This window comes from Amaranthus tricolor, chromosome 1 (assembly GCF_026212465.1).
Source record: "Amaranthus tricolor cultivar Red isolate AtriRed21 chromosome 1, ASM2621246v1, whole genome shotgun sequence".
NCBI lineage: Eukaryota > Viridiplantae > Streptophyta > Magnoliopsida > Caryophyllales > Amaranthaceae > Amaranthus > Amaranthus tricolor.
This window is the reverse complement of record NC_080047.1, coordinates 19,690,902-19,705,104: the sequence shown is the minus strand read 5'-3', so window position 1 is coordinate 19,705,104 and position 14,203 is coordinate 19,690,902. Positions and strand designations below refer to the sequence as shown.

At 34.6% G+C, this 14,203-nt stretch overlaps 1 protein-coding gene across 1 annotated transcript; it reads left to right on the top strand.

The window, feature by feature from the left end:
- The first annotated feature begins 7,149 nt into the window (after positions 1–7,149).
- Positions 7,150–12,125, top strand: LOC130810492 (zinc finger CCCH domain-containing protein 49-like). Its single transcript, XM_057676611.1, has 4 exons — positions 7,150–7,360; positions 8,039–8,308; positions 9,914–10,137; positions 11,136–12,125. The coding sequence occupies exons 1-4, from the start codon at positions 7,256–7,258 to the stop codon at positions 11,941–11,943; spliced, it is 1,407 nt and encodes a 468-aa protein (XP_057532594.1). The 5' UTR covers positions 7,150–7,255; the 3' UTR covers positions 11,944–12,125.
- The last annotated feature ends 2,078 nt before the right edge of the window (positions 12,126–14,203 follow it).

Genomic DNA, 14,203 nt, shown 5'->3' with positions numbered 1-14,203 from the left:
TTCGCATTGAACATTGTGCTATAACATTTGCTTCCTAGGCCGAGTCTACTTTCTGAGCGGTACGAAAAAAATTAGAGATTCAGAGAAGAAGCTTCGTATGGCTCAAAGGTGTGTTCCCGATGCAGCTATGATAGTAAATTATAAGGCTCTTTTAAATGAGCTTGATACCTTGCACCAAATGAAATAATCTTACTAGCACATTCACTCTAGGTTAAATGAACTTCGTGATGGGGATAAAAACTCAAAATACTTCCATTATAAGGCCAGCTCGCGGAGAAGAAGGAATTTGATCAAGAGTTTGACTGATGCTGATGGCTCTTGGAAAACAAGTTGCACAGATCTTGAGCGACTCATTATAGCTTATTATGAAAACCTGTTTGCTACCAACTCTCCCTCAGGTTTTGAAGAAGCTATGGCTAGGCTTGGTTCGAAAGTGACTGATCAGATAAATGAGGCTCTTGATGCTAATCCTATAGTGGAAGAGATTAGAACTGCAACTTTCCAAATGAATCCAACAAAAGCCCCAGGTACGGATGATTTTCATGCTATTTTTTATCAAAAGTTATGGGACATTGTAGGAGAATATGTGCTGTGTTTGGTGAAAAAATGGTGGAGGGGTCTTATTGACCTTAAAACCATCAATAAAACATGTGTCTCTTTGATTTCTAAATGAAATGACCTAAAATTCTTAACTGAATTTCGTCCTATAAGTTGTTGCAATGTGATATACAAAATTATCTCAAAAACTCTGGCAAATAGACGAAAGGGTTTTCTTGTTGATATTATTTTGATCAATCAGAGTGATATTATTTTAGGGAGGTCGATTACTGATAACGCTTTGCTTGCCTTTGAAGCGTTTCATTCTATGGAAAAGAAAGCTGACGGGAGAAACAATTCCTTTACTCTTAAGCTGGGTATGAGCAAAGCATATGACAGGGTTGAATGGGGTATTCTGGAATGGGTTATGTTGAGACTGAGCTTCAATGAATGTTAGGTGAGAAGAATTATGAGTTGTATTACCAGTGTTACCTTTTCTTTCAAGATCAATGGGAGTATTCAGGGTAATGTTATTCCTACACGCGGGCTCAGGCAGGTGATCCACTTTCCCCTTATCATTTCATTATGTGTGCAAATGCTTATTCTACTCCATCTCAAAAAGTATTGATAGGCGGGTGCTTTATTGTGTAAGTGTTTGTAGAGGGTCTTCTCCTTTGTCTCATTTATTATTTACAAATGATAGTATTCTTTTTGCTAAAGCAAACGTCAAAGAATGCTCGAAAGTAGTTAATATTATTAGCCTATATGAGAGAGCATCGGGTCAAAATGTGAATTTCGATGAGACCGAAATCTCATTTAGCAAAGGGGTACCCATTGCCAGGAGACTTGAGATCCTTGAGGTGTTGCAAGTTAAGAAGGTGGACTGTCACATGAAATATTTGGGTTTACCCACAATAGTTGGCAGATCAAAGAAAACTATATTTTCTTGTCTTAAGGAGCTTATTTGAAAGAAAATCTAGGGTTGGAAAGAAAGACTTCTATCTAGGGCAAGCGAAGAAGTGCTGTTTAAAGTTGTAATGCAGGCAATCCCGACATACATGATGAGTATTTTTCGAATCCCAAATGGTATCATTGATGATATTCATGCTATGATGACACAATTTTGGTAAGGTTCTTCGAGAGATAGTCGCAAGACACATTGGCATAGTTAGGCAAGCTTATGCTTACTAAAGAGGCTAGGACGTATGGGATTCAGAGACCTAAAATATTTTAATCAAGCCCTTTTAGTAAAACAGATGTGGAGACTCTATAAAGGTACAAACCCGTTCCTGAATGCAGTACTTAAAGCTTGTTACTTCAAGCGTGATGATGTTTTAGATGTTAGAAGAGGTTTTGATCCAAGTTTTACATGGAGAAGTATTTGGGGTTCCAAGTCCCTTCTCTTAGAGGGCCTAAGCTGGAGAGTGGGATCGGGGTGAACCATTAATGTTACTAGTGACAAATGGATGATGCATGAGGGAAAGGTTTTGGTTCTAAGGCTGCTGAATGATGATACAGTTGACTTGAAAGTTGGGGAACTGATAGACTTGGATAGTTGGACATGGAATGTGGAGAAATTGAGAGTCCTTTTTGCCAGTGATACAGTGGAAGAGATACTTGTTATTCCCTTGGTTTAAAACAATGAAGAGGATAAGGTCTTTTGGGGATACAATAAGAATGGCTTCTACTCAGTTAAATTGGGATATTGTTTAGGTATGTTGGGAGCTTCACGCGGGATTCGGAACGAGACTTTGGTGGGTAACACTAGCTTATAGAAGGAGATATGGAAATTAAATGGCCCACCAAAACTGAATCACTTTCCTTGGAGAGCTTCCAAAAACTCACTTCTAGTTAATGCGGTCGCTACTATAGACATATACGTTCCTCACCTACAGGCTCTAGATGCAATGAAGGCCCTGAGTCTATTTGTGTAACAGACTCAAAATTCTTAATTTTAATCTTCCGATTAATTTATTCTGAATTTTCAATTCAAATCTCTAATCCTTTGATTATCTATTTCAAACCATCTTTAATTCCTAAATCTTTTCCGATTTGTAATTTCTTTCAAATATTAAACTTTAAAATAGTATTTTGTTTAAAATCTTTTTATAAGCACTAAAATATTATTTTATTATTTTATAGTACAAAAAGTAAAAATTTTATTATTATATTCACGGTTTTGTAAAACGTTACTTTTTAACTTTCTTCCTTAAACTAACATTACTACTTATTATTTTAACCTTATAATTTTGATGTAATTATTTTTTACATAAAAATGAGTCGTATTTTTATTATTAACATTAAGTATAGTTTAAGCAAAATTTTAAATGAACTACATATTTTCATGATTAAATTTACCCATTATTTTAAAGTATATTCACTTGTACATACTAGAACAAAATTTTGATGAACCAAAATCCTTTCTAAGGTAACCCATGATGTTCATCACTTACACAAGCTATCACCATTTTCTTACACAAGCTAACCTTCTTCTACACTCCAAACTCTTACACATTCACTTACACACTCCAACTCTTACACATTCACTTACACACTCTAAATCACGTACACAAGTTAACCTTCTTCTATACTCCTAACACTCTTTTTCATACAATCTAATGAACTACAAAGTTTCCCAAACCCATTATGAATACCCCCCTTAGCCATGAGATCACTTACACCACCATCATCAAATCTTTCTAACATTCTTTCTTATACTTTCACTTCAATAAAATCTTACTACATTAATACCTTTATTAATTGAAGAAATTAAAGAACATGGAGCTCAGAACACTCTTTATTTAGCTTAAATCATCATCATTATTTTGGGAGTTGGGATTAATTATCTTTGGAGCATTATTATCTATCTTGGAGGATCTTATTTCTTATTATTTTCCTAATTAGTATTTAGTACTAATCCTTGGTGTTAGTATGGTATAACTTCTTACCCTACTCTTTTTGTGGAATTTTACATTATATTTACTTTATAATATGCAAAGTATGAAATATGTTGATATATTTTAGTGGAATTTAGTTTAATGAAATTATGATCAAGATTATATTAAGTATGTGTATGCTAAAAGTATTTTTAGTATGTTAATTTAATAATCTTTGAACAATTTAGGAAGTTGAGTGCAAAATTATATTCTAGTGATATTAAGCATGATTTATGTTATAAACTAGTGCTAGTATATTTATGAGTTATGTGTTATATTAGAAATGTTATTATATTTAAGAATTTATTTTATGTTAGAATTTTGTATTAATATGTTTATGTTAGCCTTCAAACTAGTTTATAAGGTATTAAGTTATTTTATGAACGTATTTTTACTAAGTATGATTATATTAAGAATATTGTTATTATACTTTATTCTGAGATTTAAGTTTATCCTTAAAGTTATAGTAAATTTCTAAGTTATTGTGTAGAGTTTTTATTTTTTTAGTGGTTATGTTAATTATTTAAATCTTGAATTTACTATAATAAATTAAATGAAGTTGTTTTGTTAGTGAAAAAGGCTCTAAAATACTCATAGACTATTCGACCATTATCATATTAAAAAGAAAAAGAGTTTCATTTATTTTTTTATATTATTATAAGATATTTTATGATAATATTAAAATAAAAGCTTAAAAGTTATTTTTGAGAAAGCTTTATAAGTTATTAAATATTGAAGTGATTTTCTTGAATATATTAGATTTCATAAATTAAAAAAAAAATAACTTTTGTGACATTTGATTACTATTTAGTACAAAATAATATTTTATTTGCTAACTATTTGACCAAAATTTATATAAAAAGATGTAAAAATATTTTTTAAACTTGTTCTTAAACTATGTGTGAAATATTGATTTTTGTGAAATTATAAGTTTTATTTGTTTTATTACTAGAATGTTGATTTTTGCGAATCTAATAAGTTTACTTGTTTTTCGAAACTTGAAATAATTATTTTTTGGTAAACTTGTTGAATTTTGAAAACTTATCCAAAGGTTGCAGTTTAATTTGAATTTTAATTAGAATGTTTGATTTTGTGAGGAGAATAAAGTTTTATTTATTTTAAAGTTGGAAAATTTGATTTTGGGAACTTATTTCAAGAGAATAGTAGCTACTTGTGGAAAATACTAATTTGGAGACTATTAATAAAATATTAAGTTATTAGTGTGAATTTAATGACCTATTAAAATAAAGTTATAAATAAAATTTAATGTGTAAAAATTAAGTAATGAACATATAAAAACGTAAAGGTAAATTAAACATTATGATTAAGAATTATATTAAATAAATGAAGTTACCACATAGGTTGGTCAAATTCAAATTCAAAGTCAACTTGGAGTAATAAAAATGTGATGTACTTGTGTGAAATGTATTGATTAAATGACCCTGATAGTAAGGTAATGTCGAACCATGGACCGGCATGTAAAATCCCGGCGTCCGTGTTGGCCGGCACGTAAAATGCGGTGTAAAACAGGGGGTTCGCTACCTATCCTGTAGAGCTCAAGCATAAATATTGTATTGGAGAGGTGACGACTCCCACCACAGTTAGGGTTTAGGACTACGGTTCTCACCTAACCAGACCCTTACATATATCAGGTGTCATATTAATGTGCTTGTTGATCAGTGATAAACTTGATTAGTGTTGATGCTATGATGCATGGTACGGTTATGAGTATTAACCAAATGAACTTACTCAAGTGTTAAGATTACCAAATTGTATAAGTGGCAGTAACGTACTTCTGTCATAATCGAGAATGGTATCTTAATGACTTAAAAGTATGTAACTGAAAACGAACATGGTAAAAAGTATACGATGGTGTCAATTAAGTATAAGTTCGTACTTAAATTATTATTTTGTAAATGTAGCGTATAGTTTCCGTATTTTGAGTTGGATAGGAAGTTATGCTCGGCGTTAAGCGCTGACCGATTCAATCGGCTGTCATCCGTATCATGGATGGCAGCATTTTGCAGGATTTAGTTCAGGTTCCGATCCAGGCCGCAGCAATTACTATTTATCGAGAACTTAGCTGCTTTTTGTATCTTTATTGATGACTTGATGATGATGTATTTTTTTTTTGAGCAAACAATATTTCTTATCAGAGGTAATAATATTTTAGTTTTGTTTTAAACAATTTTAGTTTTATGATTTAAAGCTTTTAACAATTCGGCATTTTGAGACTTCCGCAATATTTTTTTTGTATTAAACATTATTATTAAATGCTAATTATGTATTGAGATTGGCGCACTTGTTACAATTTGCCATGCCCTTTTTTATTGTTGTAAAGTTCGGGACATGTGGGTTTCACACCCATTCTATGACACTTTATAAGCAACCCCTCTTGACTCCTTTCCTGATTGGTTCTTATGGCTCTTATCTCACTCTTCCACAGATGTTGTCAAAACAATATGTGCCTCGATGTGGGCGTGCTGGTTTGCGAGGATCTAAGAGGTGATGGAGGGATCTCAGTGTAACCTTATACAACTTTCCACGGCTTATGCAAAGATGATTAAAGAATACCAATTGTATGCTTCTAAGGTGTTTGTACATCGATCTCCTACTTTACCCTCTTCATAGAATTGGTGTGCCCCCAGCGAAGGATGGATAAAAATCAATTGTGATGCTCATATTGGTACGGGGCTTCAACAAGGGGTAGGAAGGTTGCTAGCAATTGCAATGGCAAGGTCCTTTTCACCGGTACTCGGAAATTCTCAACAAATGAGGATGCGGAAACCACGGAGCTAGTGTCAGCGTGCTATGGTTTGGAGTTGGCAAAAAGATACGATGTGGAACATGTTCACTTGGAAGGAGACTCGTTGTCTGTGATGAATGCCTTTGCATAGAAGGAGAAGGGGATTGCTCCTATATATGCTCTATATGACTATGCTTTTAATATGTGCTTATGTTTTAATAATTTTCCCTTTTTTTTTGTTCGCAGAAGGGGGAATACTATGGCCCACATAATTGCACGATGGGATGTGAGTTTCGCCTAAGAAAAGATTTGTATGGTGCCTTTCCCTCCTAGCCTTCGGGCTTTGGTGGAGCTTGATTTAGTATAATGCTACAGGTTTTTCTCAAAAAATTATATATTATCTATCATGTGTATTTAATTGTTTGATTTGAATTTTTGTTATATTTCTGAACATTACGTGATTTTGAACTTTGTAAGTTCATGTAATTTGAAGTGTGGTCGTTGTATCTAGTTTTTAAAAATTAAAATACTTACTAAATATTTCGTTGTAGAACTCATGTTGGAATGTTTCATATAGCTATTTGCTCAATTAGTATAAAGTATTAGGAGATTCTTACTAGTTGAAATGCTTAAGTAATTTTATATGAATGGTCGAAAATTATGTAATATATTTTTAAAATAATCTCAGAAAAAAATATTTTGACCCAGATTCAGACTCTAGACCTGTCAGATCCTTAAGGTCTGATTTCGGATCTAAAATTTTCTTACCCTGTAGATCTAAGTCCGAGTCTAGGTTTGATAGAAAGTTAGAGTCTAGATCTGGATCTAGTTAGACTCGATCCAAATCTAACAATACCTATTTCCACTTCTACCCTATAATTTATTAACTTTACAAATGATCATTATTACTAACGGCTACAGGCGCCTAGGCCTAACTGAACTGTTTATGTAATTTGCCTGGTGCCTAGGCCTATATGAATTTTATCAGAAGTGTAGGCGGCTTCAAAGATTTTCTATAGAACTAGAGACTGGAGATATGGCTCATCGACTGCTTCGAGATCTAGAAGCCGATGGTTGGGAGCGTTCTGACTTCCCTATCATCTGTGAATCTTGCCTCGGCGACAATCCTTATGTTCGCATGGTATCTTTTCGTCTTCTTCTTTTTTTTTTTTTTTTGTTTTGTTTAGTTTTTTTTTTCTTTCTTATTTTCTCTTCAAACCCTAATTTTTCTGATATTGGATTATTGTTTCCCCAAATTTGTAATTCATTCGTAGTGTTATTGACGAGCCCAAGCTTATTTGTTTCGTGTACAAGTTTCTTTCTCCATTTGCTTAAAATCCTAATTTCGAATTGGTTTACAGAGCTTTTGGAAAGGCGTTTTTAATTACCTATATTATAGTTGTTTCTTGCTAGTTTGATAAATTGGAGAAATTGATTATCCAGGTGGAAGGAAGATGTATATTTTTTTATGATTGTTTTTGACACTAGAAATTGTTAGACATGCTTTAACTATCACAGCGGCGAATCCAGGATGAACACTCATGTCATGCTGCACTAATCCGGATGCCATTGTTCTATCTTATAAGTTAGATCATAAACATGTTTCTAATCAAATTAGCCAGGATCATGACTTAGGCACCCAGGTGACTATCACTGGACACTGCTGAACCTAAATGTAATGACGTTTCTGTTACATCAACACCTTGATCCTTATAACATAGTAGACTTATTTTTTACGGAGTCTTAATCTGTGTTCTATATTTTACTGCAAGTTTGCCATATTGCTTTACTAAGGTAATTCTCAATTGTTATCTACCAGACTAGAGCGGAATATGATAAGGAATGTAAGATATGTACAAGACCATTTACTGTTTTTCGATGGAGACCAGGTCGCGATGCGAGATATAAAAAATCTGAGATTTGCCAGACATGCAGTAAACTGAAAAATGTATGCCAAGTTTGCCTCTTGGATCTTGAGTATGGTCTTCCAGTACAGGTTCGTGATACTGCTCTTAGCATCAGCAGCAATGACGCCATCCCCAAGAGTGATGTCAATAGGGAATATTTTGCTGAGGAACATGACCGCAGGGTAAGAGCTTTATCTTTCTATATTTGCTGAATTTTTCCCGACTTAGTTTTGGCTGAGAAATGGGTGGTTGACATGTATATGTTGACATGAATTTGCGGACATATTTTGAAAGATATACATCAAAATGAATGTTCATAGATCGAAAAATGCTCTCATTAGAAAATTGTAAGATTGAATCTTTGATGAAGTTAAAAAGGGAAGAGACAGGCTGGAAATGATTTAGATAACGTGAGTGAACATGGACATGAATAATATGGATTTCTAGGAGCATCTGCCAATAGATAAGAATGAATGATAGAAAAGGATATATGTGGATGATCACTATAAATTGATTTTTTTATTTATATATTAATATTAAAGGCCAAATGCTTTATGATTTTGTTACCAGTATTCTGTCGTGTTGATATATTTTAGTTTATGTAGCGGCCCTTATATATTTGAATCTTACTTTTCGAAAGGACGCCTTTGGTGCATCTCAAATAGAGGGTGTCGACAAATTGCTTATTTTTAGTTTGGGCTTTGTGATATACAAAAGACGCATGCTTTGGTGCGCCTTTTAAGCTTTCGAGACAAAAGATGTGCCTCACTTTCGAGAAGTTCATTCTTTAACCTTGCACATTGCACCTTGTGTCTACGCTTTTGGTTCCCTTTTGCGCTTTGGTGCACCTTGGGTCATTTAATAGTGACCTTGGAATCATGTTTTTGCCATTGTCATATCATTGTGTACTAACTCATTAAATTTGGATGAGTTGAGGTGGAAATCAAGAAAATGTGGCAATGATAAGAAATGATGTATACTATTTATATTTTGGTTTCATTTTGGCTTCTTTGTTCTTGGAAGGTCTGTAAGGATAGTCTTTTGATTGGATTGAGAGGTAGAGGTGCTGTGGCCTTTGTGCTTGCTTTTTTATTTTATGGTGGACTTATTTGGTAGATTTTGGAAAGTAGCATATTTCAGTATTTGGAAATCTATATAAGGAACTATTATGGCTTTATGTACATAGAAGAGTAATGCGTAAACTATGTCTTGGACATTAGGATTGAACAATATGTAAAGAATTGGGGCTTGCTGAAGCGTTTGACAATACATAAGAATGAAGGCAAGGAGAATATATGTAGATGATCATTGTAATTGATTTTCTGTAGATTAATATTAGATAGGTTGGATTGAAGTATAATACTTTTTGGTGACGATTTCCCTTATATTTATTTATTTTGGTTCATCTAGCCAACCACATTGTAGGGATTAAGGTTTTGTCGTGTATTGTTTGGTGTATTCTCTGAATAACGTTTTATATAATACATGTTTATAAGGGAGGTACTATACAGTCTGTAAATGCCAAAATGGCTGGTTTATGCTTTGTTTACTACATTCCGAGTTCATGAAGGTTTTTTGTTGCACCTGTGAATATTTTGCATTGCGTAGGATCTCAATTTCAACCTAAGGGTTGGTATATACTATTATATGATATCACAATACTACTATATGGTCATTACTAGGTTCACTTTGTTTCTGTATAATGCCTGGAAATGGACATCGTGATGTTAAAGTTGTCTTTATGATAGTATTCTTACGTGGAATGTAACATGTCTGTTATGTTTTAGGCTAGAGCAGGTCTGGATTATGAATCCTCTTATGGAAAGGCGCGGCCTAATGACACTATTTTGAAGCTTCAGAGAACAACACCATATTATAAGAGAAACAGAGCACATGTTTGCAGTTTCTATATAAGAGGTGAATGTACCAGAGGTGCTGAGTGTCCTTATCGGCATGAAATGCCTGTTACTGGGGAGCTATCACAGCAAAATATTAAAGATCGTTATTATGGGTAATTTAACAAGTCTGGATTCTTTCTATTTTTCGTGTTATTATGTTCTTCTTGATGCTGGTCTATGTCTCTAACTTGTTCGAATCTTCCAATTCGAATATTAGTGCCTGAATGGGTATAAAACGATTTTTTCTTTCTTATGTGTGAGTTGTTTAAATAAGCATGATATGATTACTTTCTATTGCATATTTCTTACTCCATTGGTCCCATAGGGTTTGCAACATTTTCCTTTTTATTCCTTCCCATGAATTTTTCTAATTTCTATTTTTGACCATGATCCGCACTCTATTTAATTCTCATCTATTCATTTAACTTATGAATTTTTATCCACACATTTCTCCCCCTTCCCCATAAGCTATACCTTTTTACCTCTTTTCCTCCTTTTCCTTGGAGTTCAAAAAAATGTACTTGCTGCAAATCCCATGGGACAGAGAGTATTTAAATTACATCAAATGCCTCTAAGTATGCATCAGTAATATGTGATTTTTTTTTCGAAGTATTTGCACTCAAGGCATGAAACTGCTTAATTGCTGCACTCTTCTGAAATCTTGGCATATTTTCTGAAGAGGGTTAGTATTGTTTGACAGGATTCCGTAGAGCATTTAATTTAAAATTTTAAAATATTGAATTTTAATGGACATATTATTTGATTTAAATTCTTTTATATCGCATAAAGGAAGATGGTGAGCATAAGATCTGTGACAACCCTCTAGAAAATCTAGTCACATTAATGATCATTAGCCGATCCCAATCTTTTAGGTTTAAGGCTTTAGTATTGTTCTTGTATATTGGATTCTAATGGACATGGCACCATAATCTTAAATTTTTATTTTGTCCTTTTAGGTATATGTGCTGAATATGACAGTTTCTATTCTTGGGTTTTTAGCTCAACCTATTACTTCTACTGTTTAGATAGTCTTTTTGTGGAGGGGTGGGCGTTTTCTGTTACCTCTTTCAATTAAGGGAGTCCTGCTTATGTGTTCTGCATCTTGCAACAGAGTAAATGATCCGGTTGCAATGAAGCTCCTTAACAAGGCAGGCGAAATGCAGACACTCGAACCTCCAGATGATGAAAGCATCAAGACTCTTTATGTGGGTGGGCTTGATAATAGAATAACTGAGCAAGATCTGAGGGACAACTTCTATGCCCATGGTGAAATTGAATCCATACGGATGGTTCTTCAACGAGCTTGTGCTTTTGTAACATACACTACTCGAGAAGCTGCTGAGAAGGCTGCAGAGGAACTCTCTAATAAACTTGTCATAAAGGGTTTAAGACTTAAGCTAATGTGGGGTCGACCTCAGCAACCAAAACCTGAGCTTGATGGTGACGAGCATGCAAAACAGCAGGCGGCAGTGGCTCACAGTGGAATGCTTCCTCGATCTGTCATAAGTCAGCAACAAAGTCATCTTCACCCCCCTAGAACAAGTCAAGATCAGCTCCCTCCAGCAATGCCTTATTTTAATATTCCACCTCCACCTCAGCAGGATAGGACTTATTATCCTTCGATGGATCCCCAACGAATGGGTGCTCGTGTTCCATCACAAGATGGTTCCTCAAGTGGGCCTTCAGGATCTGGGGAAAACAAAAGTGGGCCTTCAGGATATGGCATCTACCAGGGTTTGCCACCGCCACAACCACCACCACCAGGTAATTATCAACAACCATATTATCCACCTTACGGTTATATGCTACCTCCTCCTCCACAGTACCAGCATTACCCTCCATCCCAATACCATAACCAGCCTGCTGGCCCTGGGGCTCCTCAACCTCCACCGTCATCGCAGGCTCAGCAGCAGCAATAATACTCAGCTGCCTTTATCAGGGTTTGAAATTGAATATGTACTCTGTTGAATACTTGTGATTTTATGTTATGTTTCATGATTATACCTCATTTGGAGGGATTGTATTCCAATATAGAATTTCTTTTTACTAATATGTTGCCTTGAATATTCATCCATTAATTCGACCATAGTTATTTAGAGAAGTGTTTTAGTTAGTTTGTGTAGTGTGCAACTATAATGCTGTCCGTAGCTGGTTCTACATTGTCGTTGCTCATTCGTTGTTATTGCATCATAGCCCATAGGCATTGTAATACGGATCTTATAGTTTGCCCGCGAGTAACCATGTCTTTGTTTAGGTGCTTTATGGTAACTCTGCTGTCCCTGTCTCAATTTGAAAATTTGAATAAAATAATATTATTTAACAACTTTATTCTAAAAATAAGCTTTGTGAAAACTTTATTCCCAAAATAAGCATTCGTACATCCAAACCTAGACTTGGTGTAATGTCGCTGTTAATAACAGCGAAATAAATAAAAAAAAATTGAGTTAAGCCTCAAGTCGTTGTTAGTAACAGCGACTTAAGGAGTTGACCAGTCAAACCTTAATGTTGCTATTACTAACGACTTGAGGCTTGACTCAATTTTTTTTTTGACTTTCTTATACGAATTAAACTAGCCGTTGTTAATCTGAAAAATAACCGTTACGAAGTTGAAAATAGCCGTTGTAATTATGTTCATTAAATAACTCCATCATTTCCTTACTTCATTGTATCCAATCTACATCATTCTTGTTCTAGTGAATCAATTTTCAAAGGTAACTGTTAGCTACATTTTATCTTTATTTTTACCCCTATAAGTGGCTTGTTTAGCATGAGGAAACTACATGTTATTGCATTGGTTTATTGGATTTTACGCTTGTTTTGTTGCTTTGGTATTTTATTCCATTTCAGGATCTAATCATATACACCGAGCACAAACTAGCCCCTTTAGTTGTATACATTGCTCACCTAAACACCGAGGGCTCAAAGAAGCGAAACATCATGAGCCAAGCCACAAGAACAAGCCAAAAAGAAGCTAAAATAGATCCGCTCGACCTATCGAGCAAGTTGGCTCGGGTCGAGCGAAGTGCATTCACATTTCCAGAGCTTCTGATCATCAGCAGGATTTAATTCAGGAGCACAGTACATCTGCCGCGACTGGTCGAGCACAATGGCTCGGATCGAGCGGAGTTCATTTTTACATTCTGTCCCATTCTTGAAGTTTCTGACGTTGAACCTGAAGGTGGCTCGACTGCTCGAGCGGGATTCGTTCAAGTCGAGCGAAATGGGCGGCAGCAACATGTGCGATCTTTTTAAAGCATCATTCGAGGTCCAATTATATTTGTTGCTTCGAATTGCTGCTGCCAAGACTGCCAGCCACCCTACCCTATCCACTAGGGGTGGCACCCCCTTCCTATTACCTAGGGGTGGTGGAGCAATCATGAAACCACCACCCCCCACTTGTTTTTGTAGCCTATAAATAGAGAAGAGGAAGAAGAAGCTTGCATCTGAGTTTTTCACCTTTCATCTTGAGTAATTTATATATTCTTCCTTTCATTTCAATTAAGAATTAGTGTTAGCATAATTTCTCTTTCAATTCAATCTAGTATTTTCACTTTCCAAATACAATCTTTACTTTATCCTTTATCGGAATGTTTTGCAATTTGGGATTCTTCAACCATTGATGTACTATTATTGAAGCTTTTGGAAGTTATTACTTTGAATCATCAATTCATCTTGTTCATCCATAGATTGAGCTCAAAAGAGTAACTTCTATCCTTGCTTATATTGTTTTCAATTCATGTCGCTTAATCCCGTTGATTGTTTGGTTTAGTTTCATATATTTATGCTTGTAGTTCTTCAACTTATATTGCTTCCATCTCTTTAGGATACTCTAGCTTAATTTATTCATCTATGATTCTTGACTTACTGCATTCCACAATTTCAATATGAGTATGAGTGAGTAGTTTGTTTTGGATTAGGCTAGGCATTATCACCATGAATGTAGTTTGAATTGCTTTCTTTACCTTTGGTTTGGTTGTGTTGTTTATGGTTTAAGATGGATTTTTCTATCATGTTGTAGTGTCGTTGAATTAAGGGCGAGAGTCGATTTTTAACGATAATCTATGCTTAAAAGTTAAGACATCTCCATGAGAATAGGTAGATGTTTTGATTGAAAATGTTGAATGTGTGCTTCATGTCTTAAATTGTGTATTAGCTCCATGAGAATAGGTAGTTGAGTAT

Coding starts and splice junctions, on each gene's coding strand:
- LOC130810492 (XM_057676611.1), top strand. CDS start 7,256: ATGGCTCATCGACTGCTTCGAGATCTAGAAGCCGATGGTTGGGAGCGT. Junction 8,309..9,913: donor CTGAGGAACATGACCGCAGG/GTAAGAGCTTTA, acceptor GTTATGTTTTAG/GCTAGAGCAGGTCTGGATTA. Junction 10,138..11,135: donor ATTAAAGATCGTTATTATGG/GTAATTTAACAA, acceptor ATCTTGCAACAG/AGTAAATGATCCGGTTGCAA.